The sequence below is a fragment of the Bacillus rossius genome, chromosome 1, assembly GCF_032445375.1.
Source record: "Bacillus rossius redtenbacheri isolate Brsri chromosome 1, Brsri_v3, whole genome shotgun sequence".
Lineage (NCBI taxonomy): Eukaryota > Metazoa > Arthropoda > Insecta > Phasmatodea > Bacillidae > Bacillus > Bacillus rossius.
In genome coordinates this window covers 306111850-306125006 of record NC_086330.1, presented here as the reverse complement: position 1 = coordinate 306125006, position 13157 = coordinate 306111850, and the positions used below count along the sequence as shown (strand labels likewise).

The 13157-nt window shown below is 37.2% G+C and overlaps 1 protein-coding gene across 2 annotated transcripts in view; it reads right to left on the bottom strand.

Annotated features, from left to right (window-relative positions):
- Positions 1-13157, bottom strand: part of LOC134527862 (vacuolar protein sorting-associated protein 53 homolog) — a 113251-nt gene that overhangs the window by 28145 nt on the left and 71949 nt on the right. For both annotated transcript variants that reach the window (XM_063360841.1, XM_063360842.1), the window contains one exon: positions 6054-6179. In XM_063360841.1, the coding sequence (XP_063216911.1) occupies positions 6054-6179 (126 nt within the window). The remainder of the gene's footprint in view (positions 1-6053; positions 6180-13157) is intronic.

The following is a 13157-nucleotide window of genomic DNA, read 5'->3' as shown; positions in this document are numbered from 1 at the left end:
GGGCGCCACCACGTGTAAGGGCACGTGGACCCCGGCTAAACCTCTCTCTCAGGGTGTGACGTGACCCGAGCGAGGCGAGTTACCAGCCCTATTTCTGTTGCTTGGAGTATTGACTGACCCTGCCTAGCCCGATCTTAAGGCGCTGGGTACGCCTCACACCTAGCTATAGTAAGGAAGTACCACGTGGTCAGTAAAGAATACTCACAGTACTAGATTTTATGCCTTTTATTCCTTCCGCCCGATCTCACATACATGATTACGTTACACTGTTAAAATGCCGAGGCACGGACCAGATTAGATGAAGTTAGCTCACTCTCGTGGCTACACACAAAGTCTCTACGTAGGAAGATTAGTGAAAGTCTCTAAGCGAGAAATACGATTAGTTAAACAGCCCGCCGGTTGAGAGACGCCCCGGGGATAAAATGAAAAGGTTTTTGGAGATTACTTTACATGCCAGAATTACTCGATCAAAGTTTAGCAAGAGATGAAGTCCCCGGGTTGCAGACGCGTGCGCTCCCGACCGGTGGTGATGACGGACTCACTCGAGCGCAGCGTCGCTCGCGCTAATATCGTGCGCCAGCGATTGCGCCACGCCCGGGCAGGGTTACTCAGCGGCCTCGTGCCTCGACGGTGGAAGAACACAGCAGAAAGTTCTTATACACTAAGGTGGCTCTTTCGAGACCTTTCTAGCCTTGTCCAAGTCTGTGCCTGTTCGGGTTCGCCCGGGCAGCGTCCCTAACTCCGAACAACAGCGACACAAGTGACACTGATGACACACCCAGCACTGGGACTAGAGAATAAGAATTATAAAGGAGTGTATATAAAATAAATTCAGAAAAGGGGCGTCGCACTGACTCGAAATGCCTCCTTGCATCCTGGCACACAGTTTTAACACACACTTCCACACACGCCCATGTCCGTCGGTGGTGGACAAAAAAAAGGGGGGGGGGGGGGGGGGGGGGAACGAAAAGAGAGGAAGGGAATGACATCTGGCCAGGCTCAAGGGGGCGGAGCCCCGGTTGACGTCAATACTTAAATTTAAATAGTTTGTAATTTCATATATTTTATTCAGCTTAAGTAAGGATTGAGCAGCTCAATGCGCAAACACTTTCAGAACGCACCAAGACGCGGGAAGTTTATGTTTAGAACTTAATTAATAATTGCCAATACAAGTAAATGTTATTTTTCTGTAATAAGTAATTGTAATTTATTATTCAATGCTCGAGAGGTTCTGTTGTGTTATCAGTCTCATCACGTAAATATAAACGGCCTAACGGTAATTAAACTGCTTCCTGCCGCCATGACACCTAGACGACCGCCAGTCTATCTCGATCGCCACCCGGAGCAGGATGCAGGGCCCACTATGGTTACTTCTCGTGAGTTAAGGAGCGTGCCCACCGCTGAGAGTGGGCGGCTAGGCCAGATTCTAGTAGTTACAGGGTTGCGAGCCTCGTCGCAGTTGGGCTACATCACGACCCTGAGAGGTGATAGCCGGGTCCACGTGCCCTATATTTAGTCGACGCTCACACACAGTGTGACTCTTTTCAACCCCAGTGCAATAGCTGTGTTAAAGATAACATTAAAATTGTTTAAAATAAATTCAAACAAATTTGATACTAAGGAAGTTTTGAATTATTTTTATTTCAACCCACCTTTTTATGGTAATAGTTTGTTTCATCAAAAAATGTTTCAGCCAATTCATATTGTTTAGAATTTTTGTCAAAAACTGTAACAGATTTTATATTAAGTCTACTAAAAAGTTATTTTATTTATTCTTTTTTGTTCAACCCATGAATTTTACAACCCCTAACAATAATGGTTGTTCTTATAAAAAAAATTACTTAGGATGAAAGTTTAAGATTTTTTTTTTCACAATAAATAATAATGGACTTAATAGAGTACATTATAAACGCTCAATTCGTTTATAGATAAGTAAATTGATTTTAATTAACTTAACAAATTATGTACACAAGTTATATTTCTCGAATACGTGCGAGTGAAGCCTAAATTTTATTTCTTTTATGATTTAAATATCAGTAGGGAAAGTATTGATTGGTTATTCATTTTTTCTATGGATTTTATAAGTCTGATATTGTCACGGTCTGAAAATTTCTTTACTTTTTTTTCTTAAATTAATTTTACTTTTGTATCTCGTCGGGTTAACGTGTTGGTGTACGTGCACGTTTCCAGGCTCGGCCGGTTGATTTCGACACACGGGTAGCGGAATATAGGTTGCTGCAATGGTAGTTTGCAGGCACCTCGGGCTTTTTTTCGAGGCTGCGTGGTTTGCCGATTCTCGCGGGCCGCTGGCCAGGGCTCACCGAGAGATTGCACCACGTTGTTCCAAAAAACCAGCTGCGCTGCGCTAGTTTCTTGTTTGCCGTTTTGTTAGTTCTGCCACGCGAGGCTTTTGCGTACTCGTTTCGAGGACTCTGTCCTGATTAGTGTTGCCATCTTGCGTCCGAGTTTGGAAACGTGGGCAGAAACAATCAAGCAGCGTGAGAGGAGAGGGGAAGTGGGGAGGTAGGCTTTCACAGCCAGGGACTGTGAACGTGGCTCTTTTGTTTTACCTTGTGGAGGGGGTCGGGCACCTCTCTCGGCTTTTTGTTTGCGCTGCTGCTGTTTTTCGGAGTGGCCTAGTTTTGTAGTTAAAACCTCCTTTCAGGGAGGGACCTAGGCTTTTTGCCTGGGGACCTCTCTGGAAGGCGGGTCCACGTCGGTTTGAAACAACTTTTCTCCGTCTCAAGTCAGAGGGTAAGTGGTTAGTCATGGCTCGTCCGCCACAATCTTTTCCCGGGCGGTCTCCGTCCCGATTATAAATTAAATGTTGTAGTTTAAAGTAACTTAGCTTTTAGTATTATCTTTTATTCTTTGTTTTTGATAATGTAGTTAAAGGTAAACAGACGCAGTACCTGGTTGCTGCGAGTAGTTATGTGCCGGGTTGTAGCACAACTAATCTGAGTGGGTGCTAATGGCTAGCGGGCAGCCATGTTATGTAGTAAAGCGTGCTTAGTGAGTACACTGGAGTAATTTAACGTATTGTTTTTTTTTTATTCATGAATCTAATTGTTAACTTATTTGTTATTCATTTATTTGTTAAACATTTCCCAGAGTTTAATTATTGTTATCCTAGTATGTGGTCTAGTAAATAAAATCTGTACTTGAATGATTTAATAATGTTTCTTTTCAGTGTATAAATCTTACCCTACACTCCCTGTATGGGGAGAAGACTTGGTCTCGGGTACAGGAGCTCTACCATCTTAATCAACCCCCAATGTTATAGCTTATCTATTGTTTTATGTATAGGAGTACGTGGGATGTCTGGCGGAGTCCCGCCACAATATTTCAAATTTAGCGCTGTCATCTTCTTCCTTTCTCCTACTAGGTTTTTTTTAATATAAATTGCTTCGTCGTTGGTTGTCAAAATAATTAGTTTTTAGTTAAAACGTTTGAAGGATTCTAGGCTTTTTAAAAAAGATCTCCGAAGAGACTAGACATATATTCAGGTTGAACGGTTATTTTCTCCTGAAATACTATAAATTGATTCGGGACAACCGCGGAGTGCGTTCTATAGATGACGACGACGAGTTTATAGTAACTTCTGCACTTTTAGTGACGGAATTAGGTAAATTTCCGAACATCAAGAGAACATTCAACCACATCGGTCGTTACGGTTGTTGGTGATTAACTATGAGAAAGACATTTAAAATCTTCGGAATGACTCTGGAAGGAAGACGTCTGACGCTTCTAGCGTTTGTCAGTGCCGACCTTGACACCCGGAGGACGAGTCCTTGCCGTGACGACATCCCGCTATCATCGGACGTGGCCGTGTCTTCTTCTGCGAGCAGACCGTTTGGTGAGGTTCATCTGTTCTGGTATTACCACTTTCCAGAGCCAGAGGGACGTCAAGTCGCTGCGGAACGAGACGTCGAATTCGCTGTAGCATTAGACATTCTTTTCAGTTTGAATCCATTGCCTACCCGAATCCAGGAAGAGTCCCAGTAGTCCTGAACCATCGCTTGTGTTCTCCGAAATACTAGTTTAGTCGGTAGACTGTTGACGGTGAATTAGACCATTCTCTACACGCAAAACGTATGTTGAAATACAACTAGTTAGGAAAGGCTATACTCTTACGTACTAAAAGAAAGTTTAACTCTCACAGTAACATTAAATTATAATTCTAATTTAAATGTTAATTATAAATATATTGTGACTCTGGTTACTGTGTGAATTAAACAAAATTAAGTTCTAATTGTGCGAAAGATCCTTTTTCATTTGTCTAATTTATAAGTCAGTAGTCTAAAGGCGCCCTTAACATATAAATTTATACACCGACTAAGGTTCGCTGTAAATAGCACTGGCAGTCAATGGCAGTGAGGTATTCCTTAATAGAATCTGGATACTAATACATCAAGTCATTGAGGAAAATATTAGGTACCAGACGATTAGCATCTACCAACGATAGCTTATTCGACGGTCTTAGTAATTTCCATACTGCCAGCATATCTGTTGGCCCACCAGATGTGTCAAGCCAGAAGCTGAGGCATTTCAAAATTGGCTACAGCAGTTTGAGGTGGGTAGCGTACACACAGAACATGGTACGAGAATTATTATTTTTTAAATTCTAACTTTGCTTTTTTTTTTAACCCTTTTGCAGCAATGGTTCATTTTATCAAAAACTTATTTTAGACATAAGATTTACAAATAATTTGAATGGATTAGTTGGTGTGCCTACTAAAGGAAATATTAATTTTCTTTTGTGCTCCAACCCTTATTTTTTCCATCCTTTTAAGTTATGATTGGTTGTATAAAAATTTTATTTAGACAAGAGTTTTTGGTATTACTTCTACGATTTTATAATATGTTAAAATGGATGTGATACTTTGCATACTATGGGAGTTATAGCGATTTTCCTGTTTTCAAAAACTTTCCCAATTTCTACCCCTTTAGTTTGATTTTGCCCATGAACAAACTCGACCAAGATTTTCCATTACTAATTTTTATGCATTAGTTTGGAAGTGATTTGGGAAAAATTAATTCAGTCATTTTGATGGAAAAAATGTGATAAATATAGATGTTAAATATATCTATAAACTTTTGAGTTGACTATGATTTTGGGGTCTATATGCATGAAAACAAAAACTATATAAACATTTAACCACCATGATAACGGTTACAAAGGGTATTATTTCTTCGAAATCACCCAAAAAACTGTAACTTCCTAGACGACACAGACCTAATCCCACTTACACATGGATAATATACGAGACAAAAATTCTCGTTCATTACCCAGCAGTTTGAATAAAGTCAAAGATAAAAAGTCTATTAAGTAATGAGTAAGGATACATTTTGTTGATGTTGTGAGACAATTCATAATACTATTATAATTTGTTGCAGTATAATAAATTATCTGAAGTGAAATCTCTGAAAAAAAAATTCATATTTGAAATTGCAGAAAAACTACTAGAGATTTAAACAAATTTTATTAGTAACTCCTAGGAGAGGATAATTATGGTTCCGAGAAATAACCTTTGAAAAGATGTAGACGAGGGTAGGGAGAGGTGGGGATGCGCTATATCACTTGTGGAAAGTGTCTGCTCCAGGAAAAGACCTATTGGGGTTCAGAGAAGTGACGATTGGTATTGTGTGTAGCAGCTCACTTGTGTTAAGTATCCTGCTCCCAAGACTCATTGGGGCTTGGAAAAGTGTCAATGGGTATAGTGTGTGGCAGCTGCCATTGGAACATGTTCTGCTCCAGGAAAGGGCTCATTGGGACCAGGTTATGCGACAAGATGTAAAGAGGGTGAAGGATCGTTTGTGGAAATTGTCCTGCTCCAGGAAAGGCCTATTGGGGCTCAGAGAAGTGACGATTGGTATTGAGGGTAACAGCTCACTTGTGTACAGTATCCTGCTCCCGGGAGAGACAAATTGAGGCTCAGAAAAGTGTCAAGGGGTATAGAGTGTGGCAGCTCCCATTCAAACATGTCATGCTCCTGGAATAGGCTCATTGGGACTAGGTTACATGACGAGGGGTAAAGAGGGTGGCAGCTTACTTGTGGAACATGTCCTGCTCCTGGGAGAGGCTGATCTTGTCGCGCAGGTTAGCGTCCACCTTCTCTTTCAGCTTTTCCTCGAGCTGCTGGGTGGTCTCCAGGCAGTACTCGGCCGTTGTCAGGATGCTATGTCCGGACAACAATAACCCAAGTCGCAAGCCATCCAGGTCCAACACTTTACACACATTCAATACCATGGGCTGCGAATACCTTGTCAACCAAATTTATCTACTTTTAAGAACATTGTATTACAACTTTTCTGTTTCACAACAATTTTTCAAAATAAGAAAAAATTAAACGTATTACAATATTGATGTACTATTTGCAGGAACTTACCTTTTCAAAGATTATTTCAACATGATTTGTGAGAATAGTCGCTAACTATGTATTTATCTTTATTGTGCAAAGAACAACTGCAATGAAGCATGCAAATTACAAAAAGCAAGTTAGCAAATGGCAGCTGGGAATTAAAGCTTTGTAACTTCCAGCAAAGTACTGTTTATTTCGTTATAATTTCATGACAGATCTACAGTTTGGTTGATTTTTCATGAACTTGGTGACTTCGAGACTATAGACACCTTTTGTATGGTCGCAAAGCATTCTAACACGTCACTCCGGTATAGCGAAGGTCATGTATTTGATCCCTTCACCCAAACATTACTAATTAAAATTGACAATGTTAAGTCTTTTAAAACCATTAAATAAACACTTTATCAAATCATAGAACTAGAGATAGGCATGTAGATTCTTCTGTGCTTCGATTCCACAGATTCTACCTGGAATCGGAACCGTCAACTCCCAAGCAGTAAGGAGGAACTGTACCATATAAGGCATTGTATATTTATAGTGGTAGGTTGTAAGAACTGTTGATAATTTGGATGCAAAATAGATTCACATAAATTGATTCTAGCCACAATTTTTTATTTTCCGACCAATAAACTCACAAAGTGTACGCAACTCACCTAGCACTAATATACCAAAAAGGCGATAAATTATTTTAAGGTTAGATCACAACCACAATCACCTATATTAATCCGTTTTACTACTAACCAAAATTACATTTTTGTACCAAAATTACATTTTTGTGCTTGCAGGGAAAACATTGTAAACTCATTTCAATATACTAATAACAGCTTTATTTCATTAATACAACATAAGCAATTTTTCTCTCCATTTGCTAAAATTATATCGTTTACTTCCAATGTCAAAGAGCAATCATGACACCATGTTGAAGTCAATAATTTAATCCAGGCTGGCCTACCGTGTTATTCATGAATTTTTTAGTTTAATTTTTTTAGTTTTTCATATACAGTAGAACCCCGATTATCCGCGACTCGATCATCCGATTCGCGGATTAACCGGGATTTATGTCCATCAAGTCCAATTTTTTAATTACATATAACCAATGATTCAACATGTATGTAAATGTTCAAATACTTTGCAAAATGTATGTTGGGCAAAGTATTTTGACTCAGTCATGTTTATATACACAGAAAGTTAAAAAAATACTATTATATACATACTATTTTTGTCTTCCATGTTACGTGAATAGATTATACACTGGTGCGCGATTCCATGTCTGCATTACCGGACTGTACACTCCCGCGCAAAGCATTGCCGTGCCACAGAGATTACCCGGCGCATGGAGACAGTCCATTAGTGTACGTTTTTGAAGCGTGAAGGTGGTGATAATTTTATGTATTGTAACGGTGATCTGCATTCCGACGGATTATACCGTAGTGTTGTGCGGAAGTGTTGAGCATAACATTTCATCATGTCATCAAATGAACAGAAAAGAAAGCGAGTGGTACTGTCAATCGAAAGCAAAACAAAAAATATAGAAAGATTTCAGAGTGGAGAAACGATTGCAAAACTTGCGACTGAGTTTGTTGTCGGTAACACAACAGTGCGCGACATCATAAAGCATTAGTTTTCATGAATAGCAAGGCTAATTTATTTAATGTGTTCCAAAATTGTGCAGGAAAATATACTTTACGTAATATAAATGTGTTGAATAACACAGAACTATATTAACTTGCCATAGCTGATGTTTGTACAACAGCCAATAGTGTAGACAGACCTGCGTACGCATCCCTTCCCCCCTTGTTTGGCTAACTGTATCCCAAGGCACATTTGATGTTTACAGAAATTGAAAAAGACTTCGTGGCATCGTGCTCGACTTTTTTTTTTTGCCTGCTGAGATTTTGTGATAACTGAAATTTACAGGCATGCTATTCAAGACTGGGGCAGTAAAATTCACATCGCACTAAATGAAACCGCGCAATCTGAAGACGTGCTAAGTGAGGGATAGGTGTAGTTATAATCGTTATAACATTGAACTCAGAAATATCATTTTTCTACTATAGAGGTATTTGAGAAGCCCTCAATAGAAAGGAATTTTATGTTTATTATTTTACTTCTTACCTCTATGACTTTGTCTTAGTCCTGTTATGAATTATATTTACCAGTATTGTATCTCTATGGTCAGGTCAATTTGGTTTTACTCTTTAAGTATTTTCATGTTTTATCTAAGTAATAATTTTATGAAATGTCTTTGCAAACATTTGTTAAACGGCGACGAATAGGAAATGAGCTTACACCTTTTAATATTGTTTTTGGGTCATTACTGAGGAAAGAGTATATGTGATTGGACGCTCGACTGCGCATATATTTTATTTAAAGAATTTAGTATTTCCAGTGTGATTTCGGAGAGTGTTCAATAGAGAAAGCTTTGACTGTTTGAAACAAATTGGAACTTGAGTTTCTGTTCTACTATCATGGGAGAAGGATTAGAGAGAAAGAGCTCCGTGATTTAGTCATAAATGAATGTAAGAATATCACGTAAAACATTGGTACGACGACTGAATAGCTAGAATCTACGTGAAATTGATGATTTTATAATAAATACCGGAACTACACAATGAAGAAGAGGTAGTTACCGATGTTCGAAGCTCTACTAAAGAATCGACGACGACGATAAGTTTTGACTAACAGCATAAATAGAACTGGATCAACGACGGATTAAGAAGAAAAGAAGAAAAGGAATATCAATCTTCGAGATGGAAGGAGTTCAACAGCGGTAGACGGCATCGTAGACGGTGTACCGGAGGACATCATCCTTCTAGACGACTCCAAGTGACCGACGCCAGTCCTGCTGGAGTACCAGCAGCACGAGAGGAGGTGCATCGAGACGGAGACCCAACCAGCGACATCGGAGGAGAGTGAGATCTAACCAGCAACATCGGAGGAGAGACAGGGGTTCGGAGAGGTTTTCCACAGCCTCTTGGTATTGTAACGACGCGACGAGGTTTGTTTGCCCCATCCCCGAATTAACAAGAACAGCGAGAAGTTACCTGTCCTATTTTAATGGCAAGATATCTTAAACTATGATGTTTACGATCAAGACCTAATTTGAAACTCGCAAAAACAACTTAATACTACTTAACTACGTAAAGACTTGTAGCTTGTACATACTGGACCTGGTTAACTGACATTGATCAGTAATATGTACGATATCAAAGTTAAAATCTGTTAAAGTCATTAATTGTCTTGAATGTTTAAAGAATAGCCCCAGGTCCAGAAGTCTTGAGACAGTTTGATCTACCGAAAGAGACTGAGCTAGTAAAAACAAAGAAAAGACTAATTTGCCAGTTAAAATGTGTTTCAATAATATTTAAAATATTGACTGATAACCAAACTATTATTCAGTGATACAATTACGTAAAACGTAATTAGTTCTGAAAGACATTTAAGTATAACGGATATTGAAATTTTGTTTAATGAAAAACCTATTTAAACATGAATAATTGTCTCAAAGGTATTTGTATGTTGCTTGCTAATCATTGACTCTGTCACTTTTCATGTTACAGTTGGATATGTTGCAAAAGAGTATTGTCACCCATACAACCATGATTTTGACCCTAGTAAAAAGTTAAAGTTTCATTATATTTTATTTTTCCGATTGATAACCATACTTACATATCATGTGTATGTTAAACCAGATAGACAGAAATATTTAGCTTGGATTGTCTTGAAAGAATAATTAGTTTTTATTACACTGAGATCAGCAGTCATAGATAATTTAATGCTTTTAAACCCACTACTTATATTTGTTGATTTTAAGGTCAGAATACTTACACACAAAGAGAAGGAGACATACTGCTAAGGAATTATACGACATTTTATTGTTTGGTATTCACACTGAGTCAAACTACACCAGTACATACAACTTGAGAATAATTTATTTTCCCTATCAACATAACAAGACATATTTTAGTTAATATTCTGTAGAGGTTAGTAGTTGTGTTACATACACAATCACAGCACTAGTACTTTATAGAGTTTTCACGGCGCCCAACTAGACCACATTTTACATTATAGATATTGGCATTTTAGGAAATATACTCCATAGAGTAATTCTGAAAATACTTATAGAATTTTTGATCACCCAACGGTGGCACACCCTTTTGAAATTTTGGTCGCTCATCCTTGGAGCTGTCTGAAAAATAACAGAAGAAAAGGGAAAATTTTGAAAACACTTCACTACTTATCTCCAGTTTTACGAAAAAGTTGCTACCCTCCATAATTAACAATCCTAGGCCATGATGGAGGTGTCGATGTGAACAATTTATTACGTTTTAGCTGTGTTTTTCTAGGGCTTATGCACTGTATAATTATAAGATCTAGAAAAATGAATAACTACAAATCTTGCAAACTTATTTGCTACACTGGTTTTGTACATTGCCGAGTTTTGTTACATCTAATTAGATAGTAGTCACATACGCGACTGCACAAATGTGACCGGCCCCTTAGGCTGCCCGTATAAACACATGGTTTTGATCTTACTTACAGTGTTTAATTTTCATTGATATTGTTTCGTACTGAAACTGTTACCAGATAACATGAAAGTCAAAAATGATAGCCGGACGTTCGATGACGCCGGTACCAGATGAACCACTGAGTCTTTCTAGGTGGCCACCAGGATCGCTTGAGTTAATGGCAACAAAATGGCACCATATTTGAATTTTGAAGCGTCCAACACTTTTGATTAGTTAATATAAATCTAGGGTAAGCACTATTTACAAATCAGCAGATATAAATGTTAATAGGCCGTACAAACATGAAACTGTCTTTAGTACATAGTTCTCGGACATGAGCACTTTTCTTATCACGTTTCTAGGCCTACTTACATTTAATCTGTAACAAAGTTTACTGTGTTGGAGGGGATTCAGTTTCCTAGGCGTTGTGAACGTAAAAGTAATGTGAATGGTATTTATTCTTCTTTAAGAATTTAACATAGCAATCAAATTTTCTGTAATCTGCAGCGACAAAGTTTTTAAAACACATACGTATGTGAGCTGAGAATTGTACTTGTGCAATTGTCACTGCAAATTTTTACTTTGCGTTATTAAAACGTTCTTTTTTTTAAGGTGTGAATTTCTGTTTAAGGCATAAAACATGAACTCTTTCAATACGGTACAAAACAAAATTGTACCATTATTTGAACGCTTAAAAGGAAAAATATTAATGCTTCCTTGCGACCATATGTAGCATTAGGCAGCGTCTGCTTGCTTTGTTTCCCACAGTTCATACCTCTCCTCGTGGGTCATGCGACACCGTGACGTCAGAGGGAGAGTACCTCTAGTTGTCAATTGAAGAAATGTGAAATGGACCCATCCCTACATAAAACTATTTGTAAACAATAAATTTAGGCATGTGCGAATATTCAAATTTTTTAAAACGAATAGTTTATTATTTGTATTCAATTTGACATAGCATACCCCATGAGATTGTCATTTAACAAAGTTCATTGTTAAGATTAAGTCATTTGTATGATATAACTACCGTTTTGTTTTGTTTAATGGGACTTAATAATCAAAAACATGAGCAAAAAGCGACATTTTAAAGTTGCTACAAGATTTAAAAGTTATCTTTTTTTACTGTCTCGATACGCAATAAAGGAAAAATCGCGAGAACAGTTCAAAACACAACGTATTTGCAACATTTTAAATTTGAAAAACCAATTTTATTTGCATTTGTTTCATCACACATACCACAGTGAGAAAAAAAGAATAAATGTCAACAACCATGGACTAAAACACCACAAACACAGACACTCCATTTCAATGTTCATTAAAAGAAGTGAACACTATAGTTCCAATGGCGAATAAATCAATAGTCACAACTGATCTAACACTACATGACACAGTAGCAGCTTACTTGCTGTATATATATACATGATGAAACACACACTGGTACTCAAAAATATAGTAATAATAATGGGATAAATATCAGATGAAATTGTGTTAATAATATTACTGAACTAAGACATAGTTTACCTGGCTGCGATTAACAACGAAAAGTGTGAATAACCAGGGTTTGAATATGTGAATAACTTGGCTTTGAATATGTAAATATGAGCTAATTTAATTATTTTTTTTGGGAACACAGCGTTAAAAAAATTAAAGATTTTTATGAAATTGATAGGATTTCTCTGTATTTTGCGGTCAACTAAAATGTTCTGGATCAACATGTTCAATAGCATGTTCTGGAAAATAACGCAATTAGGAACTGTACAGATATGAAATGTTAGTTGTTTTGTTAAATTAGGTTAGCTGATTAGCTGCATAATTTAAAGCATAATATATCTTTCAATATTGAAATATTTTAACTAAATTTTACGTATAATTATTGTAGCTGACTTAATTTAACCAACCTTTCACTTTAGTATTATTATTTTAATTTTACAGAAGTCACTACACTGCTAAATTTCTTTTTCTTTCCTTATAAATTTGTTTCATGATGTAAAATTTTTTTTTTTAATAATATTCCAAATCTTTTCTTAGTATTTGAATTCAATATTTGTATTTGAGAATAATTTGATACTTGTGATTCCAAATACAAAACTGACATTCGCACAGGCCTTAATAAGATAAGTACAAATACATAGCAAACCAAATTTGAATTTTTTTTTCAAAACACTTAAATTAAATTATTTTGGTAAATTTTTTTTATATTGCAGGATAATTTTTTGTATAGTAATAAACAAAATGACATTTAATACAAATCAGTTCCACTAGTTGCAGGAATATGGCAATTTTTATA